Source organism: Cupressus sempervirens, chromosome 3 (genome assembly GCF_028749045.1).
Source record: "Cupressus sempervirens isolate cs-2001-9-10 chromosome 3, ASM2874904v1, whole genome shotgun sequence".
Lineage (NCBI taxonomy): Eukaryota > Viridiplantae > Streptophyta > Pinopsida > Cupressales > Cupressaceae > Cupressus > Cupressus sempervirens.
The window spans coordinates 896994558-897016963 of NC_143120.1; the positions used below are offsets into that span (position 1 = coordinate 896994558).

General features: G+C 35.0%; 1 protein-coding gene across 2 annotated transcripts in view; it reads right to left on the reverse strand.

Moving 5' to 3' along the window:
* The window catches only part of LOC149569688 (UDP-Glycosyltransferase superfamily protein), a 207298-nt gene that overhangs the window by 146407 nt on the left and 38485 nt on the right, over positions 1 to 22406 (reverse strand). For both annotated transcript variants that reach the window (XM_089822412.1, XM_089822411.1), the window contains exons 3-5: positions 7950 to 8049; positions 7636 to 7775; positions 7404 to 7474 (exon numbers count right to left, since the gene is read on the reverse strand). In XM_089822412.1, coding sequence (XP_089678538.1) covers positions 7404 to 7474; positions 7636 to 7775; positions 7950 to 8049 — 311 coding nt within the window. The remainder of the gene's footprint in view (positions 1 to 7403; positions 7475 to 7635; positions 7776 to 7949; positions 8050 to 22406) is intronic.

Genomic DNA, 22406 nt, shown 5'->3' on the forward strand with positions numbered 1-22406 from the left:
TTTGATTGTGTTATTTTTTTGATGATTTTTCAATAAGTAATAACAAAAGTACAATAACATGAACCAGTGCTGAAAATATATTCCAAATACAATCAAAGCAATTTCGTTTCAAGCAGATTTTTGAATATAAAACCTAATTTGTAACCAGATGAAGATTTACAATAATATCTAGATGATTACAACCAAGGATAAACCCAACCTGAAGGCGTAAAGGAGAAATATGAGCCCAGAAGGAAGCTACGGCCAAGTTCCAGCTCTCTAATGCTGCACGTGGGAAGGAATATGGCTACCAAGTGCAGTCGTACAACTACAAATATGGCTGCCAGGTGCTGCCGTACAATTGCAAAGTGCCCACACGTGGATAGAATGCCCAAACCCCAACTAAAACTCTGACTCAATATTGCATTCTCCAGAAGAAACAATGCACAATCTCCAAAATGCTTCTGATTGCAACAAATCCAAACCACTGTTTTGGGGGTTACGTCCCAAACAGGCAAAGCAAGTGGGGTTGGCGTCCCAAGTGTTGAAAGCTCAATCAGAGCCCAAATCACAAATCCAAGATGTAATATGTCAATAATGCCTTCAAACTTTGTCTTTACCTCCTTATAACCCACCAAACTTAGCTCGAACCCTAAAAGTGTCCCCATATGGCGTTGGGTTATAAAATAATATATTTCTCATTTTCAAAGTGGTCAAGTATCCAGAAAATGACCTTTATCCCAATAGAAAGAAATCCACTCACAAAAATGCTTTGAATCAAAAGAGAAATATTTGAAAAAGTTCAAGACCTTTCCAACGAGCTATTACACCAAGGGATATTCACTCAGATGAGGCCAAAAAACCCCTTATTACTCCAAAATGGCTATAACTTAGCCTTATTTAAATTATTAAAATGCTAACTTAAGAGAATATTTAAATATATTAAAATATTTCTCAAATAGCGAACTGATAGCCAAAACACCTCTACAAGGTGAAACTAAACTCGTCACCTCCTGTGATTGATGCCAGATAATCTGAAATAACTGACAGTCTCATCCTTCAGAATTAAGGATACTCCTAAAAAATAGGAATGTCTTCGAATCTCCCGAAACTGAAACCATAGAATGATCTCGTAGAGACTCAGAAATGCAACCCATCTCCACCTCCTAAAATGTAAGAAACTACTCCTACAATTAAGGAACTGCTCTCAACTGCTCTCCTACTGTTTGAAACTCCAGGTCCGAACATTGTGTACCCTGACTGAGTCCCTAAACACCACTACCAACCTATGAGACTCTAATGATAGGCCAACTCTATCATCTCTGATGTCCACTCTAGAAAGGGGACATGACAATCCTCCATTCCCGGAGATTGCTTGTCCACAAGCAATGAACAAACTCCTGTTGCGCCACTCTGATATACACTTCTGGGTGTGTGATATGAAGCAGCACATCAAAGATCACCCAATCAAATGCACTACATAGGATAATACCAGGATCCCACACCAGATGAGAGTGTTCCCACAACCAAGGTGGTAACATATTGGAATCCCTGCGAGACAAGGCATCAAACAAAACAACACAGAGATTCCAACACCATCTGAACTAGCACCCATCCATCAGGTATAAACAGGGATAACTAGAAACCTCTATCATGCCATATCTCTCTGCAACCACTGTGATAGCACCACGAAAGTAATAATCGTCCAAAGCATCACGTCTGCTAATACCCACATCATCCTGTAACCATGATCCCGGATGAAGTCTCTGTGATATAGATGTGATAGCCCATGTCAGAAACTGCTTGACATAATGTTGGATCGTTTGCTGGTCCCACCAACCAATCCTCCCAAACTGTTGAGTCAGGTGCCTACAGTCAATAACTCTATCCTCTAAAGATGGGAGCGCACTATCGCAACACGAATAGTATAAGTCCTACTTCAATATCTCCATATGAAGAGCATGAAAATCTGCCATGGAAAATCCTCCACTATCCTGCTCATCAGTCATAAGAGCACTCCAATTGAGTATAGATAACATCTATCGAGTGACATCAAAGTGCTCAACCACTATGTCTACCCTTCTGTCATCGGCCCTGAGTTGTCTAATCAAGCGATGAGGAGTCTGAAAATGATAGTTCTCAAGCATGTGTACTACCTTTGAATCTGTGCTATGGTAGAATACTGTGTCGGAGTCATGTATATCGCTGTAAGGAGTATCTAGTATGCATTCACTAATGCATGTATCTTCATTTCTATTACTAGAACATTGTACCTCTGAGACCACCTCCTCTGTCAATGATGAAACTGTTGTCACCACACTATGCTCACTCTCATCAACTCCCCATGTGTCTGCACATACAACCGAATCACGATCTTCGGATTCAATGTCACTATAAGTATTCACTACTCTAATTTCTAGGGTATGGTTTAAGAAATCAGACTCATCATGACATGAAGTCTCATCACCCAATGCCTCTGAAATACCTATGTCCGGATTACTCTCTTGTGCAAACTCACCAAAATAATCCTGACCCTCTGTATTACTTATTGTTCCATCCAAATCAACGCTAGCCTCTTCTTCCGTGGGAAGAAATAAAGATCCAATGGATGATTCCCTTTGTTTCCTTGCATCATCCATCTGATTATGGCATTCTTTGACTCTTTGGAGATGTTGTCTTGCTTGGGCAGCAAGTATATTTGCTTGCATAGCTCTATCTAACCAATATTTATTCAACCTTTGACAATGTTTTATATCATCTACCCCAAAGTACACAAAATCAGGTTTATGATGACTTGTACCATTCCCATCATCACGTCCCATGCTTGCACCATGTGTACCCTCAAATATAGAATACAAATCATTGTTCTCTTCTTGACCAAAGGATGCCACATCTTGAGGTAACGAAGTTGTGTCACTTCTATTATGAACTTCAAAATTATTATGATGTGTTATAGTTATATTTTTGACCCCTTTAAGTGTATTATCATAGAAAGCCTCATGGCCACCACTTGCATATGGGCCTTCATGACTATTCCCAAGTGAAAGAGTTACCATATTACAAGGAGGAGGGTGTAAGCTATCACTGCCCCAAATCAGAGTTGTGGGAACCTCCTCCATGCTTCCATTCCAATCATCAAACAACACCCCATCTTGATTCTTCACATGCTTAGATAGAAGTGGCTCAAAGAAGTCTTCAACTTGGCTTCTATGAGATTCAAAATTAGACTGCCTGCATACTAAACTTGTCATCCCATTCTTAAGTTGAATACCATCATCAACATCATTACCTCCATTTGAAATAAATGTTACCCCATGATTTGAACTGCTGTTGCAAATTTCAGAATAGGCCTCACACCTTGGTGTCACATTTCCAACATCTCTAATGGTTTGTCCCCTGATTGTACTCTCTTCCAATTTGTGGCTAATGGCTTCTTTATTATCATTTAATATTTCTTTCTCTTTTTGCTACTGAAAGGAGCTTGTAGATACCCAATTATCATCTGCTTTAGGTACACCCATAAATTCTATAAAGGAAAGGAGGTTGCGCATCTCCTTAGGAAGAGAACAATACTGATGGTAGCTGCTCATAACTGCAACATTGAATGTCTTGGCAAGAGGCATCTTACTTGTGTTTGTTAACGAAGATGAAAACTTAGAGCACCCATTTTTATTTCTAGCCATGGTATTGGCCTGTAACTGAACTGGTTTCTTTTCCAACAAGCTGGCAGGTTCTAGGCTCTGATACCACTGAAAGATCCCTGATGGATCTCTTCTGTTGATCTGCTATAATTTTATTATTTTTAAATTTGTTTTCCTAGTTTATTTAAATCTTCTTGTAGAACTAGACGGAAGTTGCAAAAGAGTTTGATTGTGTTATGTTTTTGATGATTTTTCAATAAGTAATAACAGAAGTACAATAACATGAACTAGTTCTGAAAATACATTCCAAATACAATCAAAGCAATTTCGCTTCAAGCAGATTTTTGAATATAAAACCTAATTTGTAACCAGATGAAGATTTACAATAATATCGAGATGATTACAACCAAGGATAAACCCAACCTGAAGGCGTGAAGGAGAAATACGAGCCCAGAAGGAAGCTACAACCAGGTTCCAACTCTCTAATGCTGCACGTAGGAAGGAATATGGCTGTCAGGTGTTGTCGTACAGTTGCAAAGTGCCCACACGTGGATAGAATGCCAAAACCCCAGCTAAAACTCAGACTCAATACTGCATTCTCCAGAAGAAACAATGCACAATCTCCATAATGCTTCTGACTGCAACAAATCCAAACCACTGTTTTGGGGGCTATGTCCCAAACAGGCAAAGCAAGTGGGGTTGGCGTCCCAAGTGCTAAAAGTTCAATCAAAGCCCAAATCACAAATCCAAGATGTAATATGTCAATAATGCCTTCAAACTTTGTCTTTACCTCCTTATAACCCACCAAACTTAGCTCGAACCCTAAAAGTGTCCCCATGTAGCGTTGGGTTATAAAATAATATATTTCTCATTTTTAAAGTGGTCAAGTATCCAAAAAATGACCTTTTTCCCAATAGAAAGAAATCCGTTCACCGAAATGCTCTGAGTGGAAAGAGAAATATTTACAAAAGTTCAAGACCTTTCTAACGAGCTATTACACCAAGGGATATTCACCCAGATGAGGCCAAAAAAACCCTTATTACTCCAAAATGGCTATAACTTAGCCTTATTTAAATTATTAAAATGCTAACTTAGGAGAATATTTAAATATATTAAAATATTTCCCAAATAGCGAACTAATAGCCAAAACACCTCTACAAGGTGAAACTGAACTCGTCACCTCCTGTGACTAATGCCGAATAATCTGAAATAACTAATAGTCTCATCCCTCAAAATTAGGGATACTCCTAAAAAATAGGAATGTCTCTGAATCTCCCGAAACTGAAACCATAGAATGATCTCGTAGAGACTCAAGAATGTAACCCATCTCCACCTCCTAAAATGTAGGAAACTCCTACAATTAAGGAACTGCTATCCTACTGTGTGAAACTCCAGAGCCGAACACTGTGTACCCTGACTGAGTCCCTAAACACCACTGCTAGCCTACGAGACTCTAATGATAAGCCAACTCTATCGTCTCTAATGTCCACTCTAAAAAGGGGACATGACACTTCATATGTCCTCTTGAACTCATATTAGCTAATTGAAGAGAGTTGAGCATATTGATTGAATTGAGTTTTTGTTATCGAGTCGAGTTGATACTATGTGTGACTTTTCAATGGATGGAATTGAAGGAGTTGTGTATGAGAAAAAATTGGTGTGGCTGGTTTGTATTCTCAAATGGAGTTTTTTTCGTTCCATTGATTTTGGATTGGTGTCTCAATTGGTTGGAGTTTGGTGCTTAGAGGAAGATTGACGCTCTCTAATTGAGAATGGTGTCTTAAATGGTCACAGTTGGTGCTTTATATAGGGGTTGTGCTCTTTGTGAGTTAGAGCCCATTTTGTAATCTAGATCGGTGCCTATTTCTTGTGATGCCCTTTTCTGAAAGAGAATTTAATAAATAATATTAAAATATAAAATAAAATAAATAAATTGCAAGAGGGAAAATTGTTAAAAATATGTTCCCTTTCTAGAATAGGATTTAATAAAAAATAATAATTAAAAATATAAGAGATATAAATAAAATCTAAATTAAATATAGAAGAGTTAAATTAAAATATAAAAAAATATAAATATAATATAATTTTAAATATAAAAGACCTAAATTCTAAAATATAATTAAAATATAAAATAATTAAATTAACATATAATTAAGTTCAATGAATGGTTAAAAGGCATAAAATGAAAAGATGTGACTCCCTCAAACATGAAATATAAAAGGAGAATAGAATAGAATTTGTAAAAAGGTAGTGTAACCCAGAGACTCACACCCCCCTCCCAAACCTTGAAGTACCCATCCCCATGATGTCCCTACACCGGGTACTTGAGTACCCAAGCACCCCCACCTCTGTCATTCCGCAACCATGTCGCCGGTGGGATATGTACTTGAATTTCTATTTGAATTTTGAATTTTGAATGTTACTATTGGGTATGTAATATGTTACTATGTTGAATGTCAATGGTTCTAATTCATGTTGCAATTTTTCTATGTTCAAGTATTTTAATTTGGTATGATATAATGAACTACTAAAACATCATTTCATAGTGAGCATTTCAAGTTCTATATGTATACTATACAACACCCCTCTCTGGCCTGTCCTCTCCTTGCCGTCGTCCCCCCATCATCCTGAAAATGAGGCCCATTTTCTCGTGTCCTGAAAACTCGCCCCGGTGTCCCACAGTCCCAAAGTACCCTCGCATTGGTATAACACTATAAAAGGGGAAAGCACATACATTAAGAGACTTTTCCCAATAAGATGCAACTATTAAATCTCACTAGTATTTAATAAGGATTTAAATCATTCCCAAATGAAGAAATAGGAGAAGAATGTTTATTTAAATACTCTTCATGGAAGGAGTAAGAATGGAATAGGAAATTATAATATTGAAATAAATATTTGTATGATAAATTAAGCGATATATATATGTGTGTGTGTGTGTGTGTGTGTGTGTGTGTGTGTGTGTGTGTGTGTGTGTGTGAAGTAGATATATATAATAATTAGAATTATATAGTTATACATTATATGAATATATATTTGTAATGCAAAAGAATTAAAATATTTGTAGTCTATTCCTTAATCTCTTTCTATAATCCCGAGAGGTGATAGGTTGGTGCTGTGTAGGGAAAGTTGGAGTAAACCCACACGAGGGCAGGTAAATCCCAAGACAGGATAGGGACAGGGCCCCAAGTCTTGAGGAAACCTATTAAAAGTTGGTATCAAGCGCCCTAGGACAAGTAAATCCATGTTCTCCTTAGGGTTGAGTTTAGGAGGGAGGTGAGGAATTGGGGCTTAAATATATTTATTATAAATGTATTATGAATTATACATTGTTTTCTTAAATCGATTTGACTTGGTTACTTAGCAATAATTGTTAAAAGATAGAAATTAGCAGCCTCCTAGTTGGGGGCATTATATTTCTATAAATAAAAGTTATTGCATGTCGTTTTTTTTTTACCCTAAAGGGTTTTCCACAAGAAATCTCATGTATGTGCCTTCATGGTTTCTGCCATTATGTTTGATGTGATTTCATACAGTTAAAAGTTTTAAAGTTATGAAATACTGATTCCCCCTCCTTGCTCCCTCCCCCCACTTCTCAATATTTCTTGTTTGCTCTTCATGTTACCCACACAAAGACTAGATTTTTTCTCATTTAAAAAATATATTTGCAGAACTCATCATCTCCAATGAAAGAGGCATTGCTAAATGTACAAAACATTATGGAAGGGCCACACATAAGAAACATCATAGCTAGAAAAGAATGTATTTTTAATCACAACCAACCTGTAGGGAACAACATATGGGGCTGTGACAACACAAGGCACTTGAAAAAGTTCAGCAAGATGCCATCCCTCCTGCAAAAGAAATAGTATATATGTTGCTCTTTAAGTGAAAAAAGACATGTAAGCAAAAATTTAAAGACCGCAAACCTTCAATACTGACAGTCTTTCTTTGAATGCTAGCCTATGTAATTTTCCAGATGAAATACAGTGGGATATAGGAATTAAGGAATAACCAGAGCAAAAAAGTTGATTGCTATAAAATCACCCTGCACGTAGTCTTTTCCAAATATCATCTCTATGGCGGAAAAGCACTCTTTCCGATGTTGATGCTCAAGAGCTTGTTTTCTGAAGTATGGTGAGACACTTTGTGTGCCTGACAGTTAAAGATTCAATCTCATGAGCACATGAACAAGGTGATGTACATACAGCACACAAGCAGAGTATGGAAAACTGAAAGACTACCCAAATAAATAAAAATATAGCATCATTATTTTACAGAATTAGAAAGCTAAAACCATCACAAACTTGAGAAATACAGATGACGTGCCTGTTTGTACTTCTTCATTAGTTCTTTGTAACACAAGCACTGGAGGTGTTGAAATAGCAAAGAATGAAACATCTGCTGCTGCCAAATGTAAACTCAAAGGCTGCATAAATCCAGCCAAGTGTTACAGGATAGAAGCAACCAAAACCATTGAAGAAGGTTCAAGATTTCAAATTTTAAATTGTCAGTTCCCCATAAACCATGAGAAAAGTTAATAAAATGACATTAAAGACCATCAAACAAAATATTGTTCTTGTTGCTTCAACTCATATTCTATAAGATTCATCCAAGAACAAGACAGAGAAAGCTCTGAGTTTCTTTGAGGAAGACGAATAGTCAACCTTCATTGTTGGCCTTTACTGCTCCCCCTTTGGACCTTGTCTTGCTCTTTGTGCTCTTTACTGCTTCAGAATTCTCAATTCCTTTTCTAACTGTGAAGTGGCTTTCTCAGAACTTGTTTGATTCCCTCTGTTATGTTTTCAATTTGAATTTTTTTTGAATTGGTTATAGTTATTTTCCCACTAGCCTTAGGTGCCTGCAACATACTGGGACCTATTGTTAGGGACAGCTATGTGATGGAGAGTGAATACTCAAAGAAGGTGATATTAGTGCTTCCGTCTGTGATGAAAAAGAAAGAGTCCTTTTGTGATGCAAGAGATGGGACCAAAAGAATTCCAGAATAAGCATGATTTGAGATTTTGGCAGGTGGGAATGGAGTCTTTGCAGGAGGAGGAAGGTAAGTTGCCTCCTGCTCCCATGAAAAGCTTGTTTGTTGAGCCAAATAAGCCTATGTTCTCAATTGTTGTTAAGGAGGAAACTGGATTAGCATACTTTGCAGTTTCCTTTGTTGTTGTTGAAAGGGACAACCTCCCTGATTGGAGATCTTTTGATGAATGGATATTAAAGGTTTGCAACACAAAATTAAGACTGCATGTCTCATTCTACAAAATGATTCAGAAGGGATATTTGTATTGAATTTTCGAGACCACTCTATGCATAAGAGGAAACAAATTTGGAATATGGGAAAGTCTATTTTTAGAATGGTTTCTTGATTTCTGGAAATTTAAAATGAAGAAATCTTGGCCATTACATTACTGAGATGAGTTACTGCTAAGAACCTCTTGCATCAATTTTAGGCCTTTGTTCCTCAACTGCTATCTCCATTGTGAAGGGTTCTTCAAATGGAAGAATCCAAAGCTACTCTTCTGTATTTGGGTGCGAGAAGCTCTTGAATTGCTCTCTCCTGGTGTTGAAACACCTAAGCAGATTGGAATTACCCTTTGTGGAAGGTCAATGCTCTTTAAAATTGAGATCATGGGGTTGTCTAAAAGCTTGTTTTCTTCGTAAAACAGAAGGGCGTCACAAGAAAGACTACCCCAATTTGAACACTTTTCATTTGCATGAAGGAAGATTCTAAGAAAGCCCATTCTTTGTAAAGTTTAATGATTGTTGTTGGTGGAGACTAACAGTATAGTATTTCTTCTTATGTATATCCTTTAAGTGACCAGAAAATAACTCTTGAATGTATGTGTGAAGATCTTCTTTGCAATGCTGAATCAGATTTAATTTATTCTGTATGTATATGTACTGTCCAGGTTTCAGACTAAGATATATTGCCGTTTTAATTGATATCTCTCAGCAGATCTGAAATGCATGTTATATATGCATCGAGACATGATTACATAGGGTCATGACCCTACATTCTCATTCCCCAATACATAACTAACATACCTTAACAAATGCACTGATTTATAAACACTACCAGTTGTAATATGGTAACAATGTGATTAGACTCAATGCAAAACCTGGTACATTTAACATTGTTATCGGAAGGCTTGACAAGCCCAATACAAAGATTATAATAGGAATGCTTAACAAGTCCAATACAGGTCAGACTTGATGTGAACCAATACAAGAGATCGGGACTTGGAAATTTTATAATATTGATTATGATGACTGACATGTGTGTGTGTGTGTGTTTGTGTGAGAGAGAGAGAGAGAATGCAGATATAAATATTTATGTGTGTGTGTGTGTGTGTGTGTGTGTGTGTGTGTATATAAATGTGTAAGAATGCAGATATAGTTATCTATATATACATATATATGTGTGTGTGTGTATAATTAACCTTTAATATACAGTTTTATTATCAATCATACAAAATCACAATTATTATATTTGCTTCAATTTCCATGAAGCTAATATTCTCAACACTCCCTCTTTAGCAATGGGGGAATTGAAGAATATATATATATATACAAGATTAAAACACCACTTAACTATGGTTAATCAAATTATGGTGTCCGGCAAAATCCGGCTCGAAGAACCATAACAATAGATTTTCATGGTGTCTGCCAAAATCTGGCCCAAAGAACCATGATGGTTATCAATGTGTCCGGAAAAATCCGGCCTGAAGAACAATGATAACACTTTATTTCAACACTTTTGGTGTTAGAAGATAGATCAACTATTGATAAGGTCGTCACCTTACAATAGTGACCTACACATGAAAGATCGTCACCTTTCAGAACACAAGTTTGCAAACATTTAATTTTAATTTATTCATGAATAACTTACATATATATTTACAAATTTGTCATACCGAGTTTATCTCTGAAGTACTCTATTTTCACGCTCGCAAGAGGCTTAGTGAAAATGTCAGCATTTTGCTCATTGGTGCTGATATATATCAGCTTGATGACATTTATGTCGACCATGTCTCTTATATAATGGTAAGGAGTCTCAATGTGCTTTGATTGATTGTGGAAGACTCTAATTATCACAATGAATCATTGTGGGACCTAGTTGTTTTCAAAGAGTCCAAATAATAGTTTTCTCAGCCATACTGCTTCACGGACTCCCATGGAGGCTGCCATATATTCAACTTCAATGGAACTCAAAGCAACTGTAGGTTGTTTTCTACTGAACCAAGATATCATTGTTGATCCAAGATTGGAACAACACCTTGTAATACTCTTGTGGTTTATGGAACAAGCAGCCCTATCAGAATCAATATATCCTTCATGTTTAATCTCAACATTTTTCTATTTCAAACCAAGACCAATACTACTACATAGATATCTCAAGATATGCTTAGCAACCATCAAATGAATCTTCTTTGGTTCACACATGAATGACTTAAAACATTTGCGGTATAGCAGATATTAGCTCTAGTATTTACTAGATACATAAGTGATCCAATGATCTGTCTGTAAAGAGTGGGATCAATAGACTCTAAATTCACAACTTCTTTTAGTTTGTGTAGATTAGTTTCCATCAGAGTTGCTAGACATTTGTTGTCCATCATTGCAAACCTAGTCAAGATGTCCCGAGAGTACTTCCCTTGATTTAGAAAAATATGATCTTTCTTTTGGCATACTTCTAGACCCAAAAAGTAGTGTAGTAGGCCTAGATCCTTCATTTCAAATTCAGCTATAAGATCTTGTTTGCATCTTTCAATTAAGTGATCATCACCTGTTATCAATAGCTCATCAACATATAAAACAAGTATTAGCGTATCATCATTAGAAATTTTGAAGTATATGTTAGGATCAGCTTCGTTCTTTGAGTATCCTAGTTTGGTGAGGTAGCTATCTATCCTTTCATACAGAGCTTGAGCTACTTGTTTGAGGCCATAGAGAGCTTTCTTGAATTTACATACATATAGATTCTTATCTTTTATAACAAAACCTTCAAGTTGTTCAATATATACTTCTTCATTAATGACATCATTCAGGAATCTGGTCTTGACATCCATTTGATGTATCTCCCATCCTTTGGATATTGCAATTGCAATAATTTTTCTTACCGAAATGTATCAAGCAACTGGAGCAAAAGTTTCCTCATAATCAATACCTGTCTTTTAAGAGATACCTCAAGCAACAAACCTCGCTTTATGTTTTTCAATACTGCCATCTGAAGCATATTTGATTTTGTATAACCACTTTGATGAAACAATTGATTTGTCTTTTGGTCTGCGTACAATATCCCAAATATCATTTTGTAATATGGATTGATATTCTTCAACCATAGCATCTTTCCAAGGTTGACAAATTAGGGCTTCTGCAGTGTAACAAGATTTGTTTCTAGTTTTCTTACTTTCCCTAGAAATTTCATCTGGCTCAACATTATTTTCTTCAATCATTTTCCTTGCCTATAATGGCCTTTTCTTGATATTATAGATGTCTATTTTTTGTATCCGATAATGATTCATTCTCTTCTGATATGTTCTCCCTCTGAATTTCAGTTTGTAGATTTTCATCTAAGTCTGTTATGAGCTCATCTTTTGTACTTGTTGATAGTTTTAAAGCAGTGTTTTCTTTAAATATGACATCTCTTCTCACTTCAATTGATTCTTGTCCAGGTACATAGACTATGCCCTTTGGAGTTCTCATTGTACCCAACAAATATTCCTTTCTTCCCAGATGGTTCTAACTTGGTTCTTTTTTCTTAAGTATGTGAATGTAGACAAGGCAACCAAATATTCTAAAATGACTTAAGTCGGGTTTAATTCCTGTTAAGACTTCTTCTAGAGTTTTTCTAGGATTGAGTGTGGGCATTTGTTTTGAATGTATACAGCAATATTGGTGGCCTTCGCCCAAAATGAGAAGTGTAAATTTTGATCATGAAACATGGTTTTTGTTGCTTCAACAATGGTTCTATTTTTTCTTTTTGCTACCCCATTCTGTTGAGGATTATAAGGTATTGTATACTCCCTCTTAATCTCAACAGAGGTGCAAAAAACTTTGAAATTTTCAAAGGTATATTCTCCTCCATTGTCTGGTCTTAGAGTTTCAATTCTTTTTGACGTTTGATTTTCCACAATTTCTTTGAACTCTTTGAATTTTGATAAGACCTCATTTGATTCTTTGACCTTTAGAAAACAAATCTAGGTTTTCCTAGAGAAATCATCAATGAATATTATGTAGTAAGAGAATCCTCCTAGAGAAAGTGTTGGCATAGGTCCACATAAATTAGAGTGAACTAGTGTAATGTCTCAACTTTCCAATTAGGTTCGAATGTTGTAACCTGCAACCATTTGTCAGTACAATATCAAAAATTGTATGTAAAACATATGAGAACTATTGTATTTAAGTAAATACTAATCTAAACACGAACCAAGCTACCCTTCCTAATCCTTCGGAAGAGATCCTTTCTCCAATCACCCAACCCTCTAGTGAGAATTTTATCTCGATTAGGTATTATCATAGAAAGAGCTTCTCCATAAGGCCTCTTTGGGATCTCTAATAACAGTACTTGGTATAGATTTAACCTCTACCAAGTCTCTTATCTCTGACATATGCATATGTTTGACCACTACAATATATATATATATAGATATATTGTCTCTAAGAAATTCTCTACAAATCTCTCTCTAAGATTCCCCTTAAGGAGTCTTGACATTCACTCTTGAATGTCCTCTACCAAGCCCTTACTTGGTCTCTAGTTATAAGATATATATATATATATATATAAGAGACATGAAAGTTATGGTGAATTGGCATACTTAACATCAATAGTTAAATAGCTAAGAGTTATTCCTATCGGATATGGATATATTAGACTATTGAGATCTAGTTATATGTATGTATGTATGTATATCTTACTATCCTTTTAAGGATGCTACTATTTAGTCACCTTTGTGATATATATATATATATCACCTTATTGTCCTAATTCACATTCATTCTCTGTGTTCCTATGTTGATTACATGACCTTCTAGTTTATTCCAATTTGGATTTTATCGTGAAATGAGATAATAATATGCAATGATGTGACATGTGCACCCCTATTATCATGTCTTTGTTCTCTCTCACTGTGAGTGATGATTGAGATATTGGTCCTTATTATTAGTCCAAGAATCTACGAAGCATTGCTTGTTTTTGAACTGCAATAATCCCATAGCCTTTATGGAGAGATGTATTTGTTTCTTCCTTTATTTATCATATTCACTATGCATATGCAGGTTAAGACGTCTTTTCTGTGCATGCTACTATTTGGCGTTGATTTGTAGTGTAAGCATCCATGTTGGCAAGAGATGAAAGATTTGTTTGCTTCCTCTATTACTGCACATTGCTTCTATCTACCTAAATGTTCGTTGCTATTCTTTTCCCTCTTCATTCTTCAAATGGATATAGTTTGATGATTGTATTCAATGTTATTTATTCTCGTATTCTTCTATTCGTGGGTGTGTTGTATAGCCTCCACGTCATGTTAGTTCCCTTGTTTTATGTCTATCAATTATGATGAGTCTTACTCTATCCCTTGCTTAGCTAATTGTGTTCTCTTGCTCAGTGATAGAGATTGACCTAACTGATTATTATTCCCGCCTTTTGATACGAATTGCTTTTCTCGTTCTGGTGATGCTTGTTTCAAGGGGAGAGAGATTATGTCTATGCAATGATTACCTGCAACATGAATGCTCTTTATATAAGTCAATTTTGAAACTCCAACCTTCAATATCCTCCTTCCTTTTTCCTCCCATTAATGATTGTTTGATGGTTGAATTTATACATTGTGAATTGATCGTTGGGTCCCCATGAGACGTATCCTATTGAATAGTTGCATCTCCTTATTAATAATAGTGATCTATCTCTAAGTTATACTTTCTATTTGTTGACTTATTAATATTCTTGTATAATCGATTATCTTTCTAATCGATTCATTATTTCTTGAATTATAGGTTTATTATTATATTATAGTTTTATTATTATACTCATTTAGTAGGTTATGTTATTGTAATATGCTTATAAGTAAGATGTAAATATGTTAATTATTATTATTTATATTGATTACATTCTTAAGCACTAAGTCATCATTGACTATAATCTCTTATTAGTTAATATCTTCATGAATATTATTTATTAAGATTATTTTTATATTCGATGCTAGCAATCAATATCTTCAAGATATTCGTCTTATATTCAATTGTTATTATTGTTTATTAAAAATATTTATTGACATTATTATCAATAATATTTATTTGTAATATTTGATCAATATTATTTACTAAAAATACTCAAAGGATTCATTATATGTAAATATAGGGTTATGACAACTATTTCCAAAACTGATTTAGACTTGTGTTTGTTAGGAGGAAAAGGCTTTTTATATTCTTTCCTAGAGCACATCCTTTACAAGTGCCTATATGTTCTGAATTTAAACTAGGTGTTCCAGTGGTGATTTTTTCTACATTTAGAAGTGAAATGAATCTAATATGTCTGAGCCTTCTATGTCATATTTCATTAGAATTTGTCACTTTGTGGCTTAGGGCTTGCTTTTGAATGTTACATAGCTTATATAAGGTTCTATCTCTGGTCCCTATGGTGATAGCATTCTTGAGATTAGTATTTTTGGCCAGTACAATACTTTGTCTTCATTGAAGGTGACGCGAAACCCTTCATCAGCAAATCCAGAGATCGATACTAGATTCCTTTTTATGCATGGTACGAAAAGAACATTTTTCAATTTTAGTGTAACCCCAGTTCTTAGTTGTATAGAACAGGTCCCAATTCCTTTTACTGGATAGGTCAAGTTATCTCGAATGGTGACACCTTCAGTGAGATAATTTCCAAAAGTTTCAAACTTGTCTTTGAATCTTGTTATGTGTCGGGAAGCACCACTATCTATTATCCACAAATTTTCGTTGGATTTCATCTCACTTGATAGGGCTGAGTAGATTAACAAATTTTCATCCTTTTTTGTTTCGGCTAAGGAAGCTAGGATTTTTTCCCTTTATGGACAATTTTTGAAGGCATGTCTGAAATTCTCACACTTACGACATTGAACTTTGGAGAAGTCATTTCTTTTGTAATTATTACTTCCTTTCCTTTTATCATATCTCTTTCTTTTGAATTTCCTCTTCTTTCCTTTGTTGTTAGGCACTGAGAAAAGAGCTTGATTTTCTCCCTCTTGGTTTGAAATGATCCCTCTGAAAATTAGTCTTGATTCTTCTGATGTGTAATCATTTTTCAGTTGATCAAAAGCTGGGATTGAAGGTCTGCTGACAACCTGGATGAATGCTTCCCAAGATATAGGTAATCCTCTAAGTGCAATTATGGATAGTTCTTGGTCTTCTACTTTGTTTCCAATAGAAGATAGATGATTCTTTATTTCAGAAATTCTTCCAAAGTAGGATGAAATTGACTCTCCTTTATTCATTTTTGTATTTATCAGTTGATTTTTTAATGTAATCAACTACTTGAGTAGTTGATTTCAAATGTATCCTTAATTTTTTTGTATACCTCAAATGCCTCCTGACATTTGAGATGGATGGAAGAATATGATCTTTTACTGAATCAACAATGATTTTCCTAGCCTTATTATTTCGTCTTTACCAAGTGGCCTTTTCTACCTCATCTTCAGGCATTGAAATATTTGATTCAATGAATGATTCTAGTTCTAATTCTTCAAAAGTTGTTATAATTCGAATTTTCCATGAGAAGAAATTTGCTGCTCTTTCAAGCCTATCCTCTACTCTAACATTGTTTGTCATGTTATGACTTTTGTTTTAAGAATTTAATTTGAAAGTCTATCTAAAATCACAATTATTGTATTTGCTTCAATTTCCATGAAGCTAATATTCTCAACATTCTTCTGCCACCCCCTTTGGTAAAAAATTAAAATAAGAGCAACCTGGGACATAAAAAAAGCTGTTCATGAGTGTTTCTTGAGGAAACTAAGAAAAAAAAATTAAAGGGCTCATAATAAGAAATTAGAAGATCTTGCAGAGCTCAAGTTTGATGCATTTGGTAATTTATAGCCAAAAAAGGATGATAGAATATTGCCAAATACGGATGTTGTTGAGGATAGGTCTGAAAACGTAATTGATGACAATCCCTTATTTTGATATGATAAGGAACAATAATTGAGAATTGAGAAGGATGCCTCTAAAATATAAGAGAAAATAGGTTAGTAGAGAAGATTGTGAACCAAAATAAAAAGAGCAAACAAGTAAAAAAAACCTCAAGTGCCTTGTTTGACTATATAAAGAAATCCTAAGTATCACAACCCACTCGTGGTAATGAAGAGCCTAAATTGCATTCGTTAGAATATCAATGAACTAGAATCCCCTGACAGAAAATACATTATTAGAAGAATCATAAGCAATTTTAAGACTTCTGACTTATGCTTCCTTCAAGGAATCAAAGCTGTTGGATTTTTTGCTGTACAGGTATATGAAATTCATATGGAAAGAGTGACAAATGGTTGTATGTATTTACTTTTCTAGTTGATAGTTGCAGCTCTTTATTATTATAGTTGTAATGTGGGTGAATATGGTTGAACTTTGTAATGTCACCTTCCATTTGGTTTTCTATATAATGGATTGCCTGCCTCTCATTTCTCCAAGGCAATTTGGGGCTTTTGTATTTTTGTTTATTTTGTGCTCAGCAGATCACCAATTGTTCGCCTTCATCTGGTACCGCTTTCTGTTAAGAACCATTTGCATAGTGGTTGGATTTAGAAGAGTCACTAAAAGGAGCAGAAAAAGACAGAAAATTGAGAATATCTTTGTCGTAGGAAGTGAAGAATGCCAAAGAATCTTGAAGGAGAAATGAGAATCTGTTAGGAAGGAGAATCTATCAGATTCTTGTTAAGGTTGTTAGATGTTGCTGCTAAAAAGAGAGCAACTAGCTGCAGTTTTTCTCTGTATAAGATTGCACAAGATCTACAGTAAAAGGGTGTGAAGATTGCAGAAGAGAAGTCTTCCTATTGCTAGCACATAAACGGCTGCATATAAAAGAAGTCAGCACTAAAGTTGTTGACTCTTTCTGTTAATACAGAGAAAGACCACCGCTGCCAAAGTTGAAAGGAGATCCCCGTGCTAGCTGGGGGATAAAAAATTTGCATACTAAAGGTTTTTATTTATTTTTTCCATGGACAAGTCAGAGAATTTGTTTTGAGCTTTAATTATGAATTTAACTTTTCACCTTCACATGCAAGTAAAAGTTAATATTTTGATTTTAGCTCATACTAAAGATTTAATTAACTTTGGATCTCTCTTGTGGGAATATTAGTTATATTCAAGAAATGATTTATGAATTAAAACTTCTTATAGAGATGTTATATAGTTTTTTAATAAAGGGACAACATAATAACTTGTAATTAATTGCATTTTCGGTTGTAACCGACACTTATTTTCAAAAGTAATAATAATAAATCTGTGTGTGTGGGTCCCAATTGAAGGGACAAGAAGAGTATTCATTTGCAAGAGATCTCTCCCAGATCTTGTGTTGAGCAATTGAGTCATTGTGCTTATTTTTATGGCAAATATGGTAGGCAATTTAATGTCTAATGTGTTGATTCTTGTCTGAAGGAGATAATTTTACATATTGATGTACTAGAATGCAAACTCTACTCAAATTTAAAGATTTGTGGGGATATTGTTTGTGATATCCCCATCAAATAAAATATAGATAACAATAAATCAATAAAAAAACAATAATATAGTTATGATTTATTATAAACATATTAAATATTGCATAGTATATTACTTTTAAAATATAAGAATCAAATATATTATATTATGATATATAAAGTAAATATATTATGCAATGGTAAAAAAAAATTATATTATCAATATTAATAATAATATATATTAGTAAGAAATATAATTTATATTATTATTAGTATAATATATGTTATGTCACTAATATATAATTATATTATTATTAATATAATATAATTATTTTTTATGAAAAGATATGACTCTTAGAATAAAAACTATATATATATATATATATAGAATTTTAACATTGAGAGATGGGCATTCAGATATGCAGAAATATGGGAAATGTGTGAAAGAATTCTGCAAGAAACAAATTGAGTGATATTAAATTAAAGTCCCAGCAGGGGACATTACAATTAGTATTAGAGCTGGTTTTCCTACCAAGCTGTGAGTTAAAGACCATCCTGTGAAGTTTGGTTTCATGGATATATTTGGCATTGACTGATTTTTTTCCCATAGCTCAAGTCTATAGCATGACCTGATAGAGTATGGTCATAGGTGACAGCCAGGTAGAGTATGGAGGAAGAACAATCATTGTCTTTTTGAGGGCACATATTATACTTGGCATCACTCATAATATGTGAACCAATGGCTGAAAATATGAGGAAGGATATTTCCTTTGGGATGTACGGAAGCTATGTTAATGTCAGGAAGATCTCATTGTGTTGCTGTGTAAAATACATATTCCGTAGTGACTATTATGAAGTTCTCAGAGTCTTTATTTATCAGAACTGGGATCACTTATTGCCCATATAGAAATTATGCACAAAATTGCTTATGGTTGGTAATTGCGACAAAAGTTTAAAGTTTCTTATTACCAATCCTAAAAATTCTCAGGGTGACAAATTGCGTCAGGAGTATCATTGACTAAGACGATACCTGTAAAGCCATTGAATTCAGAATGCACATGCATTCTTGCTGACCATTTTTACACAAAATAATAAAAGTTAATGCATGAATTGAGTTAACAGAAAAGGCATAAATTTACATTCTAAGCATGTTTCAGAATATGCAAATGATGTGTGGAAATCATTGTTTGCACGATATCTGGAAACATCAAAGCTATCCATATGTTAAGGACAAAATTGCCCACAATATGCGACAATCACGTCCTCACAATGTTTCCTTGATAACTCTTTGTATCAGCTGAGTAAGGAGGAGCCATCGCGCAGTCACAAGAAAACTCTTAAAAGGACACAATTGTAATTTGAATGGTTTGAAGATGTTTATTAGTGGCAATGACATCTCCAAACACAACCATGTCACATGGCATAAATGTGATGTTGATTAAAACGGCAGAGCAGTAACTTTTAAAAAAAGGTGACACAAACTTGTGTTAATATCAAAGGTGGCAAACAGAGATATTGCAGTTACATTGCAGCGAGTACCCTAGGTAAAAACAATAATAATGGAGAATAATTGATAAAAAGTAATGAAATAAGGGTGGAGTATAATATAAAGATTCCATCGAAGTCCTGCCACAGACAAGTGAGATAAACAAATAAATTAATAAGGGCAAACCAATGGGATCTGACCCATCTAACAGGGGGAAAATGGCAATAAGAAATGATAGAGAAGATTGCCAAGAAAGAAGATAATGAATAAGTAACTTTTTATTCGATCCACTATTGGTGGGATATATTCCGGTCAAATCACCTCATGACAAGGTCTTATGTGGCTTTTGAAGAGGGTAAGAACAAATAATTTATCTTGTAATTGGAACACACGTGAAGACTGCTAAAGTGGGAAATGGGAATAGTTAAGGTCACCATTAGTAGTCGCAAATAGACATGGAATGAAAGGACAAGCTGCACGAGCCACAATCCATGGGCCCCATTGTAAGGAAACTTGGCAACAAAGAATATAACCGTTTCCACATAACCCATAATAGATCTGAAATAAACACGGAATTAAAATCCACATGCAAGAGAATAGACAACATACTCACAAAATTGTGACACAAGATATACCTTGGGAAACCCTCATTGAGGGGAAAAAACCCAGCCTCCAAAAGCATCCATCACCATGTATTATTCAGCAAAAAATACCATTGCCATACAACCATGGAAGCCTTCATGACCATAGCCACAACCGAGCAAACTATGTGAACAAGCATGAATCCACACATCCCATGCCATGCTTCCAACCTTCACAAATGCTCCCTTGGCTAACCTGTCAAGCCTTGTCCTACTCGACTCTTGCCTTTCTCACTCTTACTCTCTCTCTACAACAACTACCCTTGTGGCTGCTTATATAGTAGCAAGTCCCACAAAACCACCAAGTGGTATTACATAAACCATGTGCTACCTAACCCACTAACCCCACATTTAATATTGGGCATTTAATTCTTTTTCCCAATATTAAATAATTACATAAAATATTATCACAATGTTACAATACAACTCATCAAGAATATTCCATGGGAATCTTTACATGTTGCACATCCATCTAGGCACAACATTACATAATAAAATATAACAATATTATGCAATGTGTGCAACACCCATTATCTCAACACCCAGGACAAACAAAATATAGTTAGGTATATTAAACACGAGTATTCCCATTTGATAGCATCGAACAGAAAAAGGAGAGAAAAAGCACAATCAGTGAACGACAAGAGTTATTCTATGCTCAAAATCCCCAGCATTTAAGATGAACTCACTGTGGTGCAGGTCGATAAGACTGCAGTTAACAGGCTTAAGAAAATTCCAAAACCAATGAGTATCTCCATCTGGTATAACCAGATGAACATAAAAACACAAATATACATAGCAGATGCTCCAGTCACAAATTTAACTTGGATATATTAAGGTGAGTGTCCCACACACCCTCTGTCATCAATATTAATTTTAGTGAATAACAGTATGCTCATTATAATTCTGAATTAGAAGAACAAGGATATAGTGTAGGATTGTTTGATCCAACTGATACGTCATTCCAAGATGGGTAAGGATCAACGTCCCTACAAGATGCCTTGATGATTAACCAAGATGGGATCAAGTTGCTTTGAGATTACTCCAAGATGGGATTAAAGGTTTGGATCCACATAAACCTTGAGGAAGGATGTTGATGTTTGGTTATAAACACCCTATTGTATCTCGACATGCTTACTAATTTGGTATCATGACCTTTTCAATTCATATATAGTTTATAACTTACCTGTTGTATACCTAAAAACCCTATCCTTGTATCGGAGACGTTTCGGGGACTTGGGGGCGGCTAGGTGACATCCCCACCCTGTCCCACTTTTTTTGATTCCCAGGAAACATCTCAGAAACTTGGGGACTTAAGGAAATTTTTTGGGGGATGTCCGTACGTCCTGGGGTCTATTGAGGATGCCTTGGAAGTCCCCGAGATGGATGAGCATCCCCAATTTTATAGACAACATCAGCACTTTAAAAAAAAATTCTTTCATTAAACATTTTCTTTTTTAATTTTAAAGTGGGCCCCTCCTTCCAAGTTCACCCTAACATGCTCATTATTGTTTGGTGGTAAACTCCTATTTGAGGCCCTCTGATTAGTATTTGACAACATTATGTTAAGCATTATGGAATTAATATTGTTGTTACAGTCATGCTGCATGCTCAGAATTATATAGCAAACTATTTGCAAGGTGTTGGGAAAGTCTGAAAAGTGCATTATAGACTTAGAACATGCATCCTTGTGTCATTTTCTAGCAATACATCAGTGCTTGGTTGGTTGTAATGATCCCTACCAATAGGCCACTAAAAACCTCTAATGCTGAACTAAGAAATTTTGTCAAACACTTCACAAACAAGGGTCATATGACTAAGATAGTATTTCAATTTGCTTTAATGACCCTATCTTCAATGAGAATTTTTTGCAAGAAGACTCAAAATTGACTAAACAATAACCTAACATGAATGTGCAACTTATTTTGACAATATTCAATGCAAATATGTAACTAAAACTACTTGCAATATGCTGCTA